The sequence below is a fragment of the Eschrichtius robustus genome, chromosome 8 (genome assembly GCF_028021215.1).
Source record: "Eschrichtius robustus isolate mEscRob2 chromosome 8, mEscRob2.pri, whole genome shotgun sequence".
Classification (NCBI taxonomy): Eukaryota; Metazoa; Chordata; class Mammalia; order Artiodactyla; family Eschrichtiidae; genus Eschrichtius; species Eschrichtius robustus.
Genome location: NC_090831.1, coordinates 97609765 through 97633497, shown reverse-complemented (window position 1 = coordinate 97633497; position 23733 = coordinate 97609765). Strand labels below are relative to the sequence as shown.

At 38.1% G+C, this 23733-nt stretch overlaps 1 protein-coding gene across 1 annotated transcript in view; it reads right to left on the bottom strand.

Moving 5' to 3' along the window:
• Nucleotides 1-23733, bottom strand: part of CFTR (CF transmembrane conductance regulator) — a 233003-nt gene that overhangs the window by 80432 nt on the left and 128838 nt on the right. Inside the window, exon 15 of the mRNA XM_068549816.1 lies at nucleotides 719-813. Within this exon, the coding sequence (XP_068405917.1) occupies nucleotides 719-813 (95 nt within the window). The remainder of the gene's footprint in view (nucleotides 1-718; nucleotides 814-23733) is intronic.

The window sequence follows — 23733 nt, the reverse complement described above, 5'->3', positions numbered from 1 at the left end:
TAAAACTGGAGTAACATTTGCCATACCACATCACCAATAATTTTTTAAACTGACAGTTACAATTTAACCACAAAGGTTTCTTCTTGACACAAATTAACTATACATATATATACACTTCCCTTTGACACTTCAAAATGCTTAGACCAAGAATGTCTCCACCAAGGGACCACCATAGCCCCCACTATACTAGATGTGCTTGTCCTATTTATTTTTCTTTAAAGATTACAGACTTTTAGCTAAGTGACATCATTTGCCCTGCTATTTCTGTCATGAGATTAATTAGTTATGTTGAAAATTTTGAAAATTTATGTTTATCTAAACCAAGAAGCATAAACAGAAGCCTAGAGCAGGTGTGTACATTTTGGGATGGGGCAAGCAAGGAACTGTATGAAGGACTAAATAAAAATTTACATCTTCTCTTTCACTCTGCTAGGCAGAGTGCCAGGGTTTTCCATTTGTAGTAAATCATGTCATGAGGCAAACAAACACACACACCAACATAAGGGTATGCATTTTTAAAAAGCCATCAGCTTTATCAGACATGAATACTATATCATTAACTATAGTTCTTAAAGGTTATTCTTAACCTGTTACCTATAAGATCCCAGGCATTTTTCAATTCCGGAAACAGAATATAAAGAAATAGAGAATCAACTATAATTTTTACATGCATGATATTTACAACAAATGCTCGCTGGACCAATAATCAGATATTCACCTTGCTAAAGAAATTCTTGCTTGCTGACCTCCACTCAATGTGATTCCACCATCTCCAAGAACTATGTTGTCTTTCTCTGCAAATTTGGAGATGTCCTGTTATCAAAAATAGACAGAGAGGAATTGTCAGTATGTTGGACCTGAATTTGAAAGGTACATTTTCCTTCAAATGCAATCGTATATCAGACTTCTGCTTTAACCACAGCAGAAATTGTAAACACCGCATCTCAGTTATTTTAAATGCATTTCAATTGCTCAAAACACTGTTGAAATTTTATAAAGAAAACTTTAATTTTTCAAATGTTATTTATGATAATTAAATAAGAATTGGAAAATATCAGAAAGTAAAGCATATGCATATTTATGATACGTAAAGACGTGTGTATATCATCCATTGACCATTTTACAAACCCAAGTGCTATTAATGTGCTAAAGTGCACTTCCTTTCAATTTAAATTCACTCCTTTAAAAGGAAATCCCCAAAGATGAATAAACCTCCTAATAAGAGAAACTAAAAGAATACCATTTACAGCTCCCTGCAGTATCTAAGCATATTCAGTGACCAGGGGTACAAGGCACCTCTTTTCCACACTTCTCTCACCTACCCACCCAAACAACACAGCCTTCTCCCTCATCCATCCTCCCACCTCATTCTTATGTCTTCTCCCCATCCGCTCTGTCTCTCCTGTCACCTCCCTGCCACACGTATCCTGTCATCCCTTCTCCAGTTAATGAACTCTGTGGCAACAACCATGCTAGACATTGTAAAAGATTAGAATTTATAAGAAATAATCTTCAAATTGCAGTCATTGTAAGTCTAACTTGGAAAATAAGCCATAATCCTGGAGAAAGCTAAAAAACATCCCAAAGAATCAATTAACCATTTTAAGAGAATAAAACAATATGCAATTAATTGGCAAATTAATTGTTCAGAATATAGAAGTATTGTAAAGTAGATAGAAAATGCTGTAAGGCTTTCTGGAATAGGTGAGGTTTGCCCTGAGACTTGAGAATGTGACGAGTTAGATGGATAGGATTCTCTCTTTAATTCAAAACAAGTTCTTTGCCTTTTCTTTTCTCATCCCCATACATCTTCTCTTTTCTTTTGTTGCCACCTTCTTCTCTCTCCCTCTATTAAAAATACTCTTCCACTCTATTCCTCCTTTTTCTTTCACAATCTAGAAGCAGCACATCAGCTCTCCTTGACCTGACATGAACATTACCTGTATTTAAATTGTCAAAATGGGTACTTATATTGTCCATTTGTTTCTGTTATCCACCATATGAAAGTCAAATAGAACTTCATACACAAAACTGTAAACTCACAAAGCTGGTAAATTAGTACATGATCATTCATATTAAGAGCTAGTTGGCAGCTCCTGTAGGCTTAGAACCATGCCAGCCACTGCCCCCAAGGAATGGCTGCTGTCAATACTCCTGAGCTAAGGGGACCAAAAAGGATCAAAAATGGGACTTAAAAAATGCTGACATGTTGGAGGAGATACAGCAGGACCCAGTGCAGCTAGCTACTCAGGCACTGGAGAAATGCAACACAGAGAGGTCATTGAGACCCATATAGCACTGTGATGCGGAGGACCTTCTGTAGTTATGAGACACGTGAAACGAAGTGCTTCATTTCTTTCCACTGGACTGAATTTTTTTGTTCAACTCATGAACCAGGCCACATAACCAGGATTCCATCCAAATAACAAGGACTACAGCTAAATTCCACACCCAAGGTCTTAAATCTCAGTCTTGCTAAGGGAGCATGTCCAGGAGCAACTCAGCCTTTAAGCCTTTAGTGAGCAGTTCTATGCAGCACAACCTCTGTACTCAATTTAGAGCAATTAGTAAAATGGCTCACATGTGTATTTCTTCTCTGCTGCACCATATTTTCCTTCCCCATATCCCATTCCCTTTTAAAAAAATTAAATCTTTTAGAGGAAAAGAAAGAATAATTTATCTTATATGAATAGACTGAGTGCAGGCTTTTGTAAAGGAGGCACATTTTCTAACAGAATCTTTTTTTTTTTTTTTTTTTTGGCTGCATTGGGTCTTCGTTGCTGTGCACGGGCTCTCTCTAGTTGCAGCGAGCGGGGGATACTGCTTGTTGGGGTGCACGGGCTTCTCATTGCAGTGGCTTCTCTTGTTGCGGAGCACGGGCTCTAGGTGTCTAGGTGTGCGGGCTTCAGTAGTTGTGGCTTGTGGGCTCAGTAGTAGTGGCTTGTGGGATCTAGAGCACAGGCTCAGTAGTTGTGGCACACGGGCTTAGTTGCTCCTCGGTATGTGGGATCTTCCCGGACCAGGGCTTGAACCCGTGTCCCCGGCACTGGCAGGCGGATTCTTAACCACTGTGCCACCAGGGAAACCCTCTGACACGATCTTAAAAAACCAGAGGTTGCTGGAATTATTGGAGGTTTTTTTTTTCAAATTTGAATTCAATACAGTATCAGTTAAATCAGTTAAAATTTCTATTTTTTTTTTAATTTAGAAATATCAGTGGTTATTTTGATGGTACGCTTATAACACTGTTACACTTAGGGGATTATAGATTTGGAGGGTGTAGAATCCTAGCCCAGTGCAAGAGTTTAACAAAGATTTGTGGAATGAAGGAAGAAAAAAGGAGAGAACGGATGAAGGAAAGGTAAACAAACATTAAGTGACAAAGAAACAGGTGCATATAAGAAAATAAGAAAGGTGTACAGCATAGAAAAGAAAGAAAATGGGAAAAGGAATAATTGTCAGAAGAAGTAGACATCTGTAGGAAAAAGCAGGAAGATACTGGCAGCATAAAGAGACAAGAAAAGTGAAGGGAAAGATTGGAAATGATAGAAGATAAGGAACTATAATTGACACTTTAGCAAATATCCCTAGTGAATGTAAATGTCCAAAGAATACAAATGCAATTTATTTCAATAATTTTCTTTTCTTAAGACAGAATAAATAAGAGGCTGTTTCAGCCAAATTTCTCTCACAGGAGCCTGTAATATTCATCCTTTAAACAAGCCAAGGAAATAGGAGGGAGAAGGAAAAAAAACATTCTCTTGCTTCTTTCCTATATGAGTAGGCTGAAACATAATATTAGAGAAAGAAATTGGAAGATCCTCAAGTGAGCTTAGGCTTTACATGTTCAGATCGAATGGAAAACCATCAATTTCCTCCAAAAACGACCGGAAATAGCCATTCCTTTGAGTATCACTCCTCAAATCCTGACCTGGAACTGGTCCGGGGAAAGGAGAAAAATACATTAAGAAAATGAGGGATTCAAGGAAGGAATTGCTTAGATGGTTTCTTGGTACCAAGTTAATCTATTTCAATTATAACCACAAGCTACTCTGCTTCATTTTTATTTTCAGAACGCTATTAATTTTGAGCTCCTATGATAATGTACTCTGCCCCGTGCCTGGTCTGTTCAGCACGTTTAGTCAGAAGCCACGCCTGCATCCCTGGGGTGCCCCAGGCCTGCCTGGCATGATGCCTAGTAAGTGACTGGTCATCTTCTTTGGCCTGCCTTAGACAGAATGGGATTTCTCAGTGTGAAATTTCCCCTCATACTTGGGAGAATTTCCAGGTTGGGTGCACCCTGGGAAAATGCCACGACGAACTGAATCCAAGCGTCTCTGCTCCCAAGTCACTGGTGAGCTGGAATCTGAATTATGTTTGCGGTGCCCATTTAGAGAGCTGTTGGGATGTCATGTAAACTATGCTAATGGTGATGGTTCAATAAGTAACAAAGCTGGAATACTGAACTGCATAGCGTGGGGCCCAGGATTTGAACCCTGCTCTGCAGGCTTATTGTGAAATCTCAGTTGCTTAACAGCTTTGTAACTTAATTCTCCTAACCATAAGCTAGGTGTAATTATAGTCCGTCTTTTATAAAGGGTGCTCAGTATAAGAATTAAGAATATGTCATATACAAAGCAATTCAAAAAATATAAATCAATGAAATGAAATGGGCCAATCCAAGTAGAATATTTTTAATTCTAAAATAAAGTTTAAAACAAAATAGAGAACATGAATGGCAACATTGACCAGAGAGCACAATGACTTATTTTCTAGCTCTGTTTCCGCTAATAACTGGATAAGTAGCTTTGGGCAAGTCTATTCTGGCCTTCAGTTCTCCCTCTGTAAATGGGGGTAATAGTACCTTCCTTTAACAGTTGCAAAAATTTGAAGTAACTTCATATAAAGAGCTTGGTCCATAATGCGCACTCAAACTTTGGTGATTTGCAATTTTAGAATGATATATTTACCAACAATCTGTGTACATCATTCATTTCCATTTGGCCTTAAGTAGAATGCTTACCTGATGTAATACTCTGCCCCATTCTCCTATTAAAGGAAAGGCAGATTCTTATTAAGGCCTGAAAATATAGCCTTTATTAGCATATGATTGTAAGAAACGTACAAGGGATAATGTATCGGAAAAGAATCAGACTTAGAATTGGAAGCTGTGCATTCAAGTCCCAAGTTCGCGTGCCTTTACCAGATGTACTTTTGTTGAGGTTGCTATGTATGTAGTCACATGTTTTGAAACTAAAAGTCAAGGTTCTTAAGGGTGACACCATATTCCCAGACAAGATCTAGATACCTTCCAAATGCTACCTCTCTAGAGATGGTTAGTTAATTTTATTAAACATTTTAGCCATGGTAAATTGTGCTATGATATTTTTATTCATCTTATTATCTTCTCATTATAAAAGAAGCAAGGAGGGTAGGGAATGCCAGTTCTCTACCTTCTTTTTTCTGAGAAACTTTTTCATGTTTTGGGGATGACTCTGTAGTATTTGATTTGAAATTTCCACCAGAATATGTTTCAGCAGTACAAACAAATAAGAAGACTATTTTTAAATCCCCACATTCTGCTAATTGACTGCGGTACTACTGAATGAAGAACACCTAGTTAGACAAATAAATATTTTAGCAATCAACACCACAGTAACCTTCTTGATGAGTCAACACCAGAATTCTATAATAAGAAAGCAGCTTGATGCAAGCTCCTTTCAGGAAGCTCTGTGCTTGAATTCACTGGTCCACATTTATTTGCAGTCTGGACTAGACTGGACTGGAAGTGTAAGATTTTGTATTTCAAAATACATAGCTCCGGGCTTCCCTGGTGGTGCAGTGGTTAAGAATCTGCCTGCCAATGCAGGGGACACGGGTTCGAGCCCTGGTCCGGGAAGATCGCACATGCCATGGAACAACTAAGTCCGTGCGCCACAACTACTAAGCCTGCGCTCTAGAGCCGGTGCTCTACAACAAGGGAAGCCACCGCAATGAGAAGCCAGTGCACCGCAGCAAAGAGTAGCCCCCGCTCGCCTCAACTAGAGAGAAGCCCAGGTGCAGCAACAGAGACCCAGTGCAGCCAAAAATAAAAAATAAATAAATTAAAAAAAAAAACAAACAAAACATAGCTCTGTCAGATGCTCTGTGATCTTCCCTGGCATTTGCTACCAAAAAAAAAAAAAAAAAGTCTACTGATAACACCATTGTACATAAATCATTGAGCTTTTGTGATTTTATTTCTGTGAGATATATTCTCATGAATGAGACAGCATGGTCACAGGTATGTGTCTTCTTTCTTTTTAAAAGATACTGCTGCCAGAATCCTTTACAAAACAACTTTTAAAAGTAACAGTTCCAGGGCTTCCCTGGTGGTGCAGTGGTTGAGAATCCATCTGCCAATGCAGGGGACACAGGTTCAGGCCCTGGTCCAGGAAGATCCCACATGCCTCGAAGCAACTAAGCCTGTCCACCACAACTACTGAGCCGGCACTCTATAGACCGCGAGCCACAACTATTAGAGCCCACGCGCCTAGAGCTCGTGCTCCGCAATGAGAAGCCACCGCAGTGAGAAGCCCGCGCACCGCAACAAAAAGTAGCCCCCACTTACCGCAACTAGAGAAAGCCCACGCGCAGCAACGAAAACCCAACGCAGCCAAAAATAAATAAATAACTTTATTTTTTTAAAAAAGTAACAGTTCCATCAGCAAGATTTGATGGAACTGTTACTTTTCTTCACATCATCACCAACAATAGGTATCATCACATTTTAATTTTTGCTAACTTGTCATTTTAATTTGCATTTTCCTTAATAATGGTGAAATTTTAAATATTTATTGGTAACGTGGGGTTTGTCTTCTGTGAAATGCCTGTTTTTACCAGATTTTTGTCCTTTTCTTATCAATTCATTTTTCATTGTAAGGTATAGATATTAACAACTTTTTCTTTAATATTTTTAAAACATTTTCCCTGTTTCTATTTTTACTATGTATGTACCATCTGTCATATGCAAAATTTAAATTTTTCATGTAGTCAATATATCTACCTGCAATTAGTATACTGGTTAAAAAATACTACTGCGCTTTCAGGTTATACAGATAGTATCCTAAATTTTCTTTTAAAATGTTTATTACTCTTTTTAAATTAAAGAATTTATTCAAGGTATGATTTATGTTTATACATGGTGTGAGATAAGAATGTAGTCTTATTTCCTTTTAGTTGGATAGTAGACATAATTTATTAAATGATGTTTCCACTCAATTTATATATCATCTATCATAGTCTCATATTTCCAAAGATCTATTTCTGGGCTCTCTGTTTGGTTCCTCTGATCCATTCTCTATTCCTACACTAATATTCTGCTGAGTTTTTGGTGTTTAGGTTTTTTAATGGCTTTAAGTATGACTTAATACCTGACAAAGCACGATTCTTCTTCATAAATTTTTGTCTCTTTTTGCTTACTTAGTCTTCTATATAATAACAATATTAACAACAACAATAATATAAATAATACTAATAATAGCTAATGAATATTGAGTGCTTACTATGCACCAGGCACTATTTTAAGCATTTTACAAGTATTAACTTCTTTAATACTCATCACAACCCTATCCCCATTATAAATATGAGAAAATTGAAAGTTAGAAAAGGTTAATATCATTCCAAAGATAACACAGCCAATAAACAATAGAGCAAGAATTCAAACCAAGGCAGTTTGTCTACAAAGTGTGTACTCTTAACTACTTTTTATATTTCCTCCCACATGAAATTTAAGTTCGGTTTAATAAAATTCCAAAAGCAATCTCATTCAGATGTATTGTGATTTTATTAAATGTATACATAAGTTTGGATGTGATTCGCACCTTAGGATACTAAATCTTATTTAAAATCATATCTTTCCATTAATTCAGTTGTTTTAGATCTTTCGATAAGACTTTGCAATCTTCTTCATATATATCCTGTAAATTTCCTGTTAGATTTATCCTTAAGTATTTTATGGTTTTCTACTATTGTGAATTGAATAGCTTTTTATTTCCACTTCTAGATTGCTATTGCCAGTGTAAAGAAAAGCTGATTATTTTTGTATGCTCATCTACTATTCAGCCATCTTATCATAGTCCCTTGTTAATTCTGGCAGGGTTTTGCTCTCCGTTTGCTTTTGCTAGAATCACTTAGGGTTTTATTAGGTGAACAATTTTTTCACGAACATGTAATATTATTCTTATTTTAAGACAAATGGCATTAACCTTTCACCATTTAAAATAATGTTAGGACTTCCCTGGTGATGCAGTGGTTAAGAATCTGCCTGCCAATGCAGGGGACACGGGTTCGAGCCCTGGTCCGGGAAGACCCCACATGCCACAGAGCAACTAAGCCCGTGCGCCACAACTACTGAGCCTGTACTCTAGAGCCTGTGAGCCACAACTACTGAAGCCCATGTGCCTAGAGCCCGTGCTCCACAACAAGAGAAGCCACCGCAATGAGAAGCCCGCGCACCACAACGAAGAGTAGCCCCCGCTCACGGCAACTAGAGAAAGCCCACGTGCAGCAACAAAGACCCAACGCAGCCATAAACAAATAAATAAATAAATTTTAAATAAATAAATAAATAAAATTAAAATAATGCCTACTTTGGATTGTTTGGTTAAAAAAAGGTACGAAGCTCTTTAATGAAGTTTTCTTCTACTATTCTTACTTTGAATTTTTATTAGAAATAACTGCTGAATTTTATGTAAGACCCTTTTAGCATGTACTGACCCTATTATATGGTTTTCTTCCTTGTCAATGTAACAAATTATATTGTATTTATAGATTGTTTATATTGAAGCACCCTTGTATTCCTATTCATGAATCTTGCCTGGTATTTTTTTTATACCATACTGAATTCTATTTAGTAGTATTTTATTTAAATATCTATATTCATAAGTATGATTTATTACAGTTTTCTTTTTTATATAATTTTTCATATTTTGGTACAAAGACTATTCTGGCTTTAGAAAATGAAGAGTTTTTCATTTTTTTCTATGATTTGGTATAGTTTAAATAATATTGGAAGTTATATTATTAAAGGTAAGATAGAATCCAGCTATGCAATTATCTAGTGATAGTACCTTTTAATTTTTATTAATCGACATTGAACCATCTTTACAATGGTAATCTGTCTATTCAAGTTTCCTTATGCTTCTTTCTTCAATTTTGATCAGTTGTATTTTGCTAGTAAATCATCCAGTTCCTCTAGGTTTTTAACTTTTTCAACAGAATTGCATTAATAATAATTTTAATCTTGTCCATATTTTTGCTTAAGCTTCTTTGTCATTCCTAATATTTTAAGTCTTTTCCTTACTAAAGATAAGGATAGATTCAACTATTTTACTGGTCTTTTCAAAGAACTGGCTTTGAAGAATTATTATATCTTTCATTTATCTGTTTGTTTCCTACTTCATTAAATTTTTATCCTTCCTTACTCCCTCTTTTAACTTTTTATTTTTTGGTTGCTTTTTTAAAATTCTCAAGAAAAATACAAATTTTGTGTATTTTTAGGCTTCCTGCTTAACAATAAAGGCATTTAAAGCTATAAATTTCCCTCTGACTACAGCCATGTTCTGTAGATTTTTATATGAAGTGTTCACTCTTTCAATGTATTCTAGATTTTAAACAATTAACACTCAGTCAGGAGATTTTACCTCTCAAAGTATGTGTTTTTCAACTTAACTAGCTTAATCATATGTAAACAAACGTTATCTTTTACCAAGCATAGGCAACATGTTTAGTCAGACATTTTCATTAGAAACTCCAGGGCTTCCCTGGTGGTGCAGTGGTTGAGAGTCTGCCTGCTAGTGCAGGGGACACGGGTTTGAGCTCTGGTCTGGGAAGATCCCACATGCCGCGGAGCAACTGGGCCCATGAGCCACTATTGCCGAGCCTGCGCGTCTGGAGCCTGTTCTCTGCAACAAGAGAGGCCGCGATAGTGTAGGGCCCGCGCACCGCGATGGAGAGTGGCCCCCACTTGCCGCAACTGGGGAAGGCCCTCGCACAGAGGCGAGGACCCAGCACAGACAAAAATAAATAAATAAAATTAAATTGAATTAAAAATAAAAGATAGCATCATGTAATGGCAATTCTATAAATCTGGGTTTAAAAAAAAAAAAAAAAAGAGAAACTCCAAACTATGACTTAAGAAGAAGCTAAGAAATGATTTTTAAAAAAAGAAAGAAAAGAAAAGGAAAAAGTTTGAGTGGAAGAAGAGTGCTATTAGAAAGGCTTACATGTATTTCCTAAAATTTGAATGGATTTTTACAGACATTCATTAGCCAAACTTAAAAAACTGGGGTTTGGGCTAAATTTAGCTTAAGAGAAGAGATCTTCAAAATTACTTGCAAAAGATCTAAACAGGTATGAAATTTAAGGGTTTTGATCGTTTGTTTCCTTTTTAGGGAATTGAAGATGTTTTAAGTGTTAGATAAGACTTTATCTGCTAGCAGAGGAGATTCAAGATGACGGAGGAGTAAGACACAGAGATCACCTTCCTCCCCACAAATACATCAGAAATACATCCACATGTGGCACAACTCCTACAGAACACCCACTGAACGCTGGCAGAAGACCTCAGACCTCCCAAAAGGCAAGAAACTCCCCACGTACCTGGGTAGGGCAAAAGAAAAAAGAAAAAACAGAGACAAAAGAATAGGGATGGGACCTGCACCTCTGCGAGGGAGCTGTGAAGGAAGAAAGGTTTCCACACACTAGGAAGCCCCTTCACTGGTGGAGATGGGGGCTGGCAGGGGGGCGGGGGGGAGGAGCTTCGTAGCCACAGAAGAGAGCTCAGCAACAGGGGTGCAGAGGGCAAAGCGGAGAGATTCCCGCACAGAGGATCGGTGCCAACCAGCACTCACCAGCCCTAGAGGCTTGTGTGCTCACCCGCTGGGGCGGGCGGGGGCTGGGAGCTGAGGCTCGGCCTTCGGTTGGATTGCAGGGAGAGGACTGGGGTTGGCTGCATGAACACAGCCTGAAGGGGTTAGTGGGCCACAGCTAGCCGGGAGGGAGTCCGGGAAAATGTCTGGAGCTGCCGAAGAGACAAGAGACGTTTTCTTGCCGCTCTGTTTGCTGGTGCGCGAGGAGAGGGGATTCAGAGCGCCGCCTAAACGAGCTCCAGAGACGGGCGTGAGCCGCAGCTATCAGCGTGGACCCCAGAGACCGGTATGAGATGCTAAGGCTGCTGCTGCCGCCACCAAGAAGCCTGTGTGCAAGCACAGGTCACTCTCCACACTTCCCCTCCCAGGAGCCTGTGCAGCCTGCCACTGCCAGGGTCCCGTGATCCAGGGACAACTTCCCCGGGAGAAAACACAGTGGCCTCAGGCTGCTGCAACGTCACGCCGGCCTCTGCCGCCGCAGGCTCGCCCCACATCCGTACCCTTCCCTCCCCCCGGCCTGAGTGAGCCAGAGCCCCCGAATCAGCTGCTCCTTTAACCCCGTCCTGTCTGAGCGAAGAACAGATGCCCTCAGGCGACCTACACGCAGAGGCGGGTCCAAATCCAAAGCTGAACCCCAGGAGCTGTGCGAACAAAGCAGAGAAAGGGAAATCTCTCCCAGCAGCCTCAGGAGCAGCGGATTAAATCTCCACAGTCAACTTGATGTACCTGCATCTGTGGAATACCTGAATAGACAACGAGTCATCCCAAATTGAGGAGGTGGACTTTGGGAGCAATGATATATATATATATATATTTTTCCCTTTTTCTCTTTTTGTGAGTGTGTATGTGTATGCTTCTGTGTGTGATTTTGTCTGTATAGCTATGCTTTTACCATTTGCCCTAGGGTTCTGTCTGTCCTTTTTTATTGTTTTTTGTTTTTTTAGTATAGTTTTCAGCACTTGTTATCATTGGTGGATGTGTTTTTTGGTTTGGTTGTTTTCTTCTTTCTTTCTTTGTATTAAATTACTTAAAAAATTTTTTAATAACTATTTCTTGTTTTTTATTTTAATAACTTAAATTTTATCTTAATATATTTTATCTTTATCTTTCTTTCTTTTTTTCTCCCTTTTATTCTGAGCTGTGTGGATGACAGGCTTTTGGTGCTCCAGCCAGGCGCCAGGGCTGTGCCTCTGAGGTGGGAGAGCCAAGTTCAGGACATAGGTCCACCAGAGACCTCCCAGCTCCACGTTATATCAAATGGCGAAAATCTCCAACAGATCTCCATCTCAATGACAAGACCCAGCTCCACTCAACGACCAGCAACCTCCAGTGCTGAACACCCTATGCTAAACGACTAGCAAGACAGGAACACAACCCCACCCATTAGCAGATAGGCTGCCTAAAATCATAATAAGGTCACAGACACCCCAAAACACACCACCAGACATAGTCCTGCCCACCACAAAGACAAGATCCAGCCTCATCCACCAGAACACAGGCACTAGTCCCCTTCACCAGGAAGCCTACACAAGCCACTGAACCAACCTTAGTCACTGGAGGCACACACCAAAAACAACAGGAATGACGAACCTGCAGCTTGCATAAAGGAGACCCCAAACACAGTAAGCTGAGCAAAATGAGAAGACAAAGAAACACACAGCAGATGAAGGAGCAAGGTAAAAACCCACCAGACCTACCAGATGAAGAGGAGAATGGTGAAAATACAAGAAACGCTTAACAAGGGCCTAGAAGAACTAAAGAGCAAACAAACAATCATGAACAACACAATAAACGAAATTAAAAATTCTCTAGAAGGGATCAATAGCAGAATAACTAAGGCAGAAGAACGGATAAGTGACCTGGAAGATAAAATAATGGAAATAACTACTGCAGAGCAGAATAAAGAAAAAGAAAAGAAAAGAATTGAGGAGAGTCTCAGAGACCTCTGGGACAATATTAAATGCACCAACATTCGAATTATAGGGGTCCCAGAAGAAGAAGAGAAAAAGAAAGGGACTGAGAAAATATTTGAAGAGATTATAGTTGAAAACTTCCCTAATATGGGAAAGGAAATAGTTAATCAAGTCCAGGAAGCACAGAGAGTCCCATATAGGATACATCCAAGGAGAAACACACCAAGACACAAATTAATCAAACTATCAAAAATTAAATACAAAGAAAAACTATTAAAAGCAGCAAGGGAAAAACAACAAATAACACAGAAGGGAATCCCCATAAGGCTAACAGCTGATCTTTCAGCAGAAACTCTGCAAGCCAGAAGGGAGTGGCAGGACATATTTAAAGTGATGAAAGGGAAAAACCTACAACCAAGATTACTCTACCCAGCAAGGATCTCATTCAGATTTGACGGAGAAATTAAAACCTTTACAGACAAGCAAGAGTTAAGAGAATTCATCACCACCAAACCAGCTTTACAACAAATGCTAAAGGCACTTTTCTAGGCAGGAAACACAAGAGAAGGAAAAGACCTACAATAACAAACCCAAAACAATTAAGAAAATGGTAATAGGAACACACATTTTGATAATTACCTTAAATGTAAATGGATTAAATGCTCCAACCAAAAGACATAGACTGGCTGAATGGATACAAAAACAAGACCCGTATATATGCTGTCTACAAGAGACCCACTTCAGACCTAGGGACACATACAGACTGAAAGTGAGAGGATGGAAAAAGATATTCCATGCAAATGGAAATCAAAAGAAAGCTGGAGTAGCAATTCTCATATCAGACAAAATAGACTTTAAAATAAAGACTATTACAAGAGACAAAGAAGGACACTACATAATGATCAAGGGATCAATCCAAGACGAAGATATAACAATTGTAAATATTTATGCACCCAACATAGGAGCACCTCAATACATAAGGTAAATACTAACAGCCATAAAAGGGGAAATCGACAGTAACACAATCATAGTAGGGGACTTTAACACCCCACATTCACCAATGGACAGATCATCCAAAATGAAAATAAATAAGGAAACACAAGCTTTAAATGATACATTAAACAAGATGGACTTAAATGATATTTATAGGACATTCCATCCAAAAACAGCAGAACACACTTTCTTCTCAAGTGCTCATAGAATATTCTCCAGGATAGATCATATCTTGGGTCACAAATCAAGCCCTGGTAAATTTAAGAAAATTGAAATTGTATCAAGTATCTTTTCTGACCACAACGCTATGAGACTAGATATCAATTACAGGAAAAAATCTGTAAAAAATACAAACACATGAAGGCTAAACAATACACTAGTTAATAACCAAGAGATCACTGAAGAAATCAGAGAGGAAATCAAAAAATACCTAGAAAAAAATGACAATGAAAACACGACGACCCAAAACCTATGGGATGCAGCAAAAGCAGTTCTAAGAGGGAAGTTTATAGCAATACTATCCTCCCTTAAGAAACAGGAAACGTCTCAAATAAACAACCTAACCTTACACCTAAAGCAATTAGAGAAAGAAGAACAAAAAAACACCCCCAAAGTTAGCAGAAGAAAAGAAATCATAAAGATCAGATCAGAAATACATGAAAAATAAATGAAGAAAACAGTAGCAAAGATCAATAAAACTAAAAGCTGGTTCTTTGAGAAGATAAAAAAAAATTGATAAACCATTAGCCAGACTCATCAAAAAAAAAAAAAAAGGGAGAAGTCTCAAATCAATAGAATTAGAAATGAAAAAGGAGAAGTAACAACTGACACTGCAGAAATACAAAGGATCATGAGAGATTACTACAAGCAACTATACGTCAATAAAATGGACAACCTGGACGAAATGGACAAGTTCTTAGAAAAGCACAACCTTCTGAGACTGAACCAGGAAGAAATAGAAAGTATGAACAGACAAATCACAAGCACTGAAATTGAAACTGTGATTAAAAATCTTCCAACAAACAAAAGGCCAGGACCAGAAAGCTTCAGAGGTGAATTCTACCAAACATTTAGAGAAGCGCTAACACCTATCCTTCTCAAACTCTTCCAAAATATTGCAGAGGGAGGAACACTCCCAAACTCATTCTACGAGGCCACCATCACCCTGATACCAAAACCAGACAAAGATGGCACAGAAAAAGAAAACTACAGACCAATATCACTGATGAACATGGATGCAAAAATCCTCAACAAAATACTATCAAACAGAATCAAACAGCACATTAAAAGGATCATACACCATGATCAAGTAGGGTTTATCCCAGGAATGCAAGGATTCTTCAATATACGCAAATCAATCAATGTGATACACCATATTAACACTGAAGGAGAAAAACCATATGATCATCTCAACAGATGCAGAAATAGCTTTCGACAAAATTCAACACTCACTTATGATAAAAACCCTCCGGAAAGTAGGCCTACAGGGAACTTACCTCAACATAATAAAGGCCATATATGACAAACCCACAGCCAACATCGTTCTCAATGGTGAAAAACTGAAACCATTTCCATTAAGATCAGGAACAAGACAAGGTTGCCCACTCTCACCACTATTATTCAACATAGTTTTGGAAGTGTTAGCCACAGCAATCAGAGAAGAAAAAGAAATAAAAGGAATCCAAATCGGAAAAGAAGTAAAACTGTCACTGTTTGCAGATGACATGATACTATACATAGAGAATCCTAAAACTGCCACCAGAAAACTGCTAGAGCTAACCAATGAATTTGGTGAAGTAGCAGGATACAAGATTAATGCACAGAAATCTCTTGCATTCCTATACACTAATGATGAAAAATCTGAAAGAGAAATTAAGGAAACACTCCCATTTACCACTGCAACAAAAAGAATAAAATACCTAGGAATACACCTACCTAGGGAGACAAAAGACCTTTATGCAGAAAACTATAAGACACTGATGAAAGAAATTAAAGATGATACCAACAGATGGAGAGATATACCATGTTCTTGGATTGGAGGAATCAACATTGTGAAAATGACTATACTACCCAAAGCAATCTACAGGTTCAATGCAATCCCTATCAAACTACCAATGGCATTTTTCACAGAACTAGAACAAAAAATTTCACAGTTTGTGTGGAAACATAAAAGACCTCGAATAGCCAAAGCAATCTTGAGAAAGAAAAACGGAGCTGGAGGAATCAGGCTCCCAGACTTCAGATTATACTACAAAGCTACAGTAATCAAGACAGTATGGTACTGGCACAAAAAGAGAAATATAGATCAATGGAATAGGATACAAAGCCCAGAGATAAACCCACGCACATATGGTCACCTTATCTTTGATAAAGGAGGCAAGAATACACAATGGAGAAGAGACAGCCTCTTCAATAAGTGGTTCCGGGAAAACTGGATAGCTACATGTAAAACAATGAAATTAGAACACTCCCTAACACCATACACAAAAATACACTCAAAATGGATTAAAAACCTAAATGTAAGGCCAGAGACTATAAAAGTCTTAGAGGAAAACATAGGCAGAACACTCTATGACATAAATCACAGCAAGATCCTTTTGGACCCACCTCCTAGAGAAATGGAAATAAAAACAAAAATAAACAGATGGGACCTAATGAAACTTAAAAGCTTTTGCACAGCAAAGGAAACCATAAACAAGACCAAAAGACAACCCTCAGAATGGGGAGAAAATATTTGCAAATGAAGCAACTGACAAAGGATTAATCTCCAAAATTTACAAGCAGCTCATGCAGCTCAATATCAAAAGAACAAACAACCCAATCCAAAAATGGGCAGAAGACCTAAACAGACATTTCTCCAAAGAAGATATACAGATTGCCAACAGACACATGAAAGAATGCTCAACATCATTAATCATCAGAGGAATGCAAATCAAAACTACAATGCAATATCATCTCACACCAGTCGGAATGGCCATCATCAAAAAATCTACAAACAATATATGCTGGAGAGGGTGTGGAGAAAAGGGAACCCTCATACACTGTTGGTGGGAATGTAAATTGATACAGCCACTATGGACAACAGTATGGAGGTTCCTTAAAAAACTAAACATAGAACTACCATATGACCCAGCAATCCCACTACTGGGCATATACCCTGAGAAAACCATAATTCAAAAAGAGTCATGTACCACAATGTTCATTGCAGCTCTATTTACAATAGCCAGGACAGGGAAGCAACCTAAGTGTCCATCGACAGATGAATGGATAAAGAAGATGTGGCACATATATACAATGGAATATTACTCAGCCATAAAAAGAAACGAAATTGAGTTATTTGTAGTGAGGTGGATGGACCTAGAGTCTGTCGTACAGAGTGAAGTAAGTCAGAAAGAGAAAAACAAATACCGTATGCTAACACATATATATGGCATCTAAAAAAGAAAAAAATATGGTCATGAAGAACCTAGGGGCAAGACGGGAATAAAGATGCAGACCTACTAGAGAATGGACTTGAGGACAAGGGGAGGGGGACACGTAAGCTGGGACAAAGTGAGAGAGTGGTAGTGTATGTATGGACGTATATACACTACCGAATGTAAAATAGATAGCTAGTGGGAAGCAATCGCGTAACACAGGGAGATCAGTTCGGTGCTTTGTGACCAGCTAGAAGGGTGGGATAGGGAGGGTGGGAGGGAGGGAGACGCAAGAGGGAGGAGATATGGGGATATATGTATATGTATAACTGATTCACTTTTTTATAAAGGAGAAACTAACACACCATTGTAAAGCAATTATACTCCAATAAAAATGTTTTTAAAAATTAAATAAATAAATAATAAAAATTTAAAAAAGACTTTATCCGGTAGCAGTACTTTCCTCAATAATATTTTAATGGTGTATAAAATATTTTCTTTGGTAACTATAGTATATCTAACCAGAGGTTATCACAACTGCCATCCAAAATACTCATTATAGTGACTGGGGTATAGACACACATACATTTGAATATACATACATATATACACACATATAGATTGCATTTTTATACATCTGTATAGATGTACATAGATGTGTGTATACGTATATTATTTACACGTATATGTATGGTATACATACATATATGCATGTGTTTATTCAGCTTGATCTCTATCATCCACTATTATGGTGCTAAGCAAGTGAATTCTGCATAAGTAAAAGGGGATGTTTATTGATATTTTCCTTCTGAACTAGGTTACTAGTTCTCTTATCAAAAAAAAAATAAAACATATGTGGAAGATATGGAGTTCTTAAGTATCAAGTTGTCTCACTTTCCAAAGGTTTATCCTCTTCAATCCTGTTAACATAACATAATGAGAGCTGATTCATGGGATACAATGATATCCCATGACCCTAAAATATAGGAGAAGTCATATTTTTTCTCAGGTGGTAGCGGATAGCTTGGCCAAAGAACGTATGATCCACATTACTTTAAACAATTCAAATTCATTCAATCAAACTGATCATGTCACACCCCTGCTTAAAACAAAACATCATAAAACAGACGACCAAAAATATATTGGATCCTTGTGAACTCCAGAATAAAATCCAAACTTTAAAAGATGGCATACAGGGACTTCCTTGGTGGCGCAGTGGTTAAGAATCCACCTGCCAATGCAGGGGACACGGGTTTGAGCCCTGGTCCAGGAAGATCCTACATGCCACGGAGCAACTAAGCCCCTGTGCCACAACTGCTGAGCCTGCGCTCTGGAGCCCATGAGCCACAACTACTGAGCCTGCATGCCTAGAGCCCGTGCTCTGCAGCAGGAGAAGCCACCGCAATAAGAAGCCTGTGCACCGCAATGAGGAGTAGCCCCTGCTCACGGCAACTAGAGGGAAAGCCCGTGTGCAGCAACGAAGACCCCACGCAGCCAAAAAATAAATAAATTAATTAAAAAACTAAAAATAGAAAGATGGCATACAAAACTTTTCCCAGCTCACTTCTTCAGACTCACCTCCCAGCACTCCTCCAAATACGTCTTGACCCTTAGCCACACGAAAGTTTTATTGTTCTCCAAATTTACCATATCTTTCACTATTTGCACCTGCCGGTCCCTCTATCTAGAATGGCTTTCCTCTACTTCTTTATCTGGCAAATTCCTTTAAAATCAATAAAAATTTAATATCCTCCATAAAGTCTTCCATGACTTTTTTGACAACTAGTCATGACTTTTCTGTTCCTATGTGTTATAAGAGCTTTCATCTCTTTTCTTACTAATTGTCTGTTTACCCTCAAAGACTGTGAGCTTCTCAAGGGCAAGGGCAGGGTTATAATTTGCTCTATGCTTTGGGAACCAGGACAGGTTTAAATTATTATAGGCATATGTTCCAAACAGTGAGCAAGTATTTTAGGCAACTTAGAGATGGTTAAGATTAATCCCCTGCATTCGGGAGCTTACAATCTATAATCTATCAAGGACAACTTAATGAAAGAGCTGGATTTTGAGCTGAGATGTGGCTTCATGCCTGGGAGAACCTTTGTGTCTTCCTCATCGAACCTAACCAAGTCTGCCCCCAACTTATCTCTCTGGCCAGCTTGAGATACTGGGATATGTCACCAGAGCACACTCGTTAACCCAAAATAATAAATAAAGTTAAATGGTAAAGCTACCGTCATTTGAAAAGTAGATTCTGGGGGCTTCCCTGGTGGCTCAGTGGTTGAGAATCTGCCTGCTAATGCAGGGGACACGGGTTCGAGCCCTGGTCTGGGAAGATCCCACATGCTGCGGAGCAACTAGGCCCGTGAGCCACAACTACTGAGCCTGCGCGTCTGGAGCCTGTGCTCCGCAACAAGAGAGGCCACGATAGTGAGAGGCCCGCGCACCACGATGAAGAGTGGCCTCCACTTGCCGCAACTAGAGAAAGCCCTAGCACAGAAACGAAGACCCAACATAGCAATCAATCACTCAATCAATCAATCTTTAAAAAAAAAAAAAGAAAAGTAGATTCTGATGGAGAATAAACAGACAGATGAACGGAACAGAATATTCCACAAACAAACAAACAAACCCACACATAGATCAGAACCTAGCATAAAAGTGTTAGAATGACAGTTTATAGGGAAAGGAGAAACTGCTCAAAAAATTATCTCATGACATATGGATCCCCATTTGGAAGATAAAATTAGACCCCTAGCTCATGCCAAATACAAAAATTAATTCCAATGGTTTGTAGTCCTGAATGGAAAAAATGAAACTTTAAGAATATTGAGAATACACAAGAATATATTTTTATGATTTGTATTAGAAAGGATTGTCTTAAAGATAAAGAACAAACCATAAAAGACAATATGGATGTAATTCATTATATGAAAATCAAAAAACTTTCTATAACAAAAGATTCTAGAACAAAACATACATTGCATTACCTCCCATCCCTAAAGGACAGTAATGCAATGCATATAACTGTTTTAGTCCAGTCCCTCCAAGCTGCAGATACCAAGAAAGTACTGAACACGAAATTATCTTATTATGGGAAATACTTGTATAAAAGAAAACAGGAAAGGAGGCAAGGAAGGCTGGGAGAGCTGTCAGACCTCAATGCAGTTCCAACCCAAGTGAAGGAGAGAAGGACAGAAGGTTAGATGGAAAGACATTAGAACACTTTGCAATCTAAGCAAGGTTTGACAGAGCCACCTGGGAGTCTCTGAGCCAAAATCCGTTAATAAATAAATCCCATGTCTTTCAGACACAAATCTGCTTCAGTATCCCTGCCACACTCAATCATTTGTGGGAAGGTGTAGTCTCAAGACAAACTCTGAAAGTGAAGGATTTTAACTCATAGCAGTGGGCCCTCATTCAATTACATTCCCTAAGACAGAGGTGTATAAGGCACATCTCACAGCTACCACAATCTTACCAAAAAAATTGGCAAAGGATATGTAGTCAAATGGCTAACAAATATAATCTCACAAGCAATCAGGGAACTGCAAATTAGAACAGTAAAGAGATAGGACTTCTTACAACTTAGAATGGCAAAAATTAAACTCTCTGTCAATAACAAGAGTTTTCAAAGATTGAGGAAATGGGAACGCTCATAAATGACTGGTGGTAGTGTAAATCGGTACAGCTACTTTAAGATACAATTTGGCAGCATCTAGTGATACTGGAAATGTACATACATATCCTAGGACACCACAATTCATCTGTTTACACCAGAGAAACTCTTACACATGTGCAAAGAGAAATATTCAAAGATTGTCATTGCAGTGCTAAGTAAAATCTTAGAACAATCTAAATATTCATCAATAGCAGAGTAAATAAAATGTTACACATAAGCACCATACAGCAGTTTAAAAGGATGAAATAAATTTCTACATCTAAGTAGCATAGCTATACCTCAAAAAGGTAATTGGGGCAAAGAAAGCAAGTTGAAGAATTATGTGTACAAATTATACCATTTATGTAAATTTTAAAGCCACACAAAACTATTAAGTATTGTTTATAGATAAATATATATGGTGTAAATTCATTTAAATGGATTGGAAAAGTACATATCACATTTGTAACAGTGATTGCCTGAAGTTTGGGGTTTATGGAAGAATCATGGTGAGAAGGATTTGGTGAAATGTTTGGTTTTTTTTCAACATCTTTATTGGAGTATAATTGCTTTACAATGGTGTGTTAGTTTCTGCTTTATAACAATGTGAATCAGCTATACATATACATATATCCGCATATCTCCTCCCTCTTGCGTCTCTCTCCCTCCCACCCTCCCTATCCCACCCCTCTAGGTGGTCACAAAGCACAGAGCTGATCTCCCTGTGCTATGCGGCTGCTTCCCACTAGCTATTGGTTTTACATTTGGTAGTGTACATATGTCCATGCCACTCTCTCACTTTGTCCCAGCTTACCCTTCCCCCTCCCCAGGCAGGATGGGAATAAAGACACAGACCTACTAGAGAATGGACTTGAGGATTTGGTGAAATGTTCTTACAATTCGTCTAGGGCTCTAACAATATAGTTAAGAAAACAGGGATGTCGTCATATGAATGTTTCCTATCTGGAATAGATGCTAGTGATGCAGATTACCTTGAAAAAGCACGAAAATAAGAGATTCCTGCATCTGAAAAAGATTTGATGTTCTGAACCAATGCACTTGGCCTCCTTTTCTGGACTGAAACCATTTATGAAGAGAAATGTGTCAATATGGATAATTTAACAAGTACCTCAAAGATCATAAGTACTAGAAAGCTGCCGAGATTGAAGTGAAACAAAATAGTAGGGGTAGGCTGAAGAGAATTGTGAATAAGCCCATTATTTTAAGATCAGATGCATTAATAACACCAATATCCTGCTGCTAATGTGAGTACTTGTTCTGATTACTGTATTGTTCATTTGGAGATTTCTTTATTAGTATTTAGCTTCTATTTGATTTAACATAAAACACTTTGTTTTGTATACACTGTTAAACATTTATCTTTGCTGATTACTAAGGGCACTCCAATCTGGTGCTATATTTATCTTAAGGGTGTTGGTTTTCAGCCTTGGTGCTATCATGAGTTTAAAAAGCAGCGTAAGAGCATGTGCTGCTCAGAGAAGCTTTGCACCCAGAGACAAATTCTATTTCTCTTTACTTGCACTGCAACTTCTCTTGAGTTCTCTTGGAGTTACCCATAAAAATTATTGGAGGAAATCATTTATTGGAATTAAGATACGGGGCATGATTTGATTTCTAATATAAAAATTAACTACTGAGATTTTTCTAAACCTAAATCTTAAAATAAATCAAATATAAACTTCTAAAAATTGTGATCAGTTAATTTTCCTGTTGAAGGAGACCCTGAAAAATCTTTCTCTGTAACCACCCTACACTGCCATTTCAGTTTTTAATAATTTTCTCATCACAGTTTATTTACAGATAAAATCAAATATCTGGATCATTGGTTTTCAAAGTGTGATCCCTGGACCAATTATTTCAGAATCACCTGGGGAGCTTGTTTAAAAATGCTGCACCTATTCTTACTCAGAAGAATTAGGGCAGAGTGCAGGAATCTGTGATTTTTAACCTGTGATTTTTATGCCTGTTTGAATAGATACCTGTTCTTTTGGCTAACTTCCTTTACTACATGCTGGTCAGAAAGGCAAATATCAACTTCAAAGGATTCTGCGCACAAAATACATTAAGTCTGTTTAAGATTGTAAAGCACTTGAAAATACTTAGATAAAGAGTACCAGAGAGGGTCAAAGTAATATTATAATAAATGTTCAATAAAGATTAACTTATTTTATTATTAAAAAGTATATAATATACTCAATGTTATGAACACACTTTTCACACAAATGTGTATCACTTTACTTTTTTAAAATGCACCTAAATTTCTTCACCCTGATATTATTCAACTGAGCCAGACAAACCAGAAGCTGTTAAAGAGGAACTGCTAATACAAAGCTCATCAACTCTGACTTGAACATAGAGGAATGGTATAGGGTATTACTATATTGAGAGAGAGAGAACTTTAAAGAAAGGGTGGAGTGTTACATTTAATGGTCCTATGTAATTATGCAATATTTGCTGAGTACATTTGAGCTTCCTTCGACTTTGTAGATAGGAAAACACCATAAACCTTGTTTTATGGCCGTCTTATCCCTCTTCAGAACAACCTTGACAATACAGCTGCTTGTGGTAAGGGAGGACGGTGAGCAGCCTGGGTTGAGGGAACATGAACTTCAGAAGTAATGCCATTCAATAAGGCATGTCTTTAACAGTGAATCATTAGACAGTTAATGCCACTGTTGTTAATGTTTAATAATTACTAAGCACTTGTATTATGCTTTATGCACATGGAAACTAGGCAAGAAGGAGGAAGGAGACAAGAAGTGTTGGGGGAACAGAGGGAAGGGGAAGGGAGAAGAGAGGAAGAAGAGAATGTGAGAACG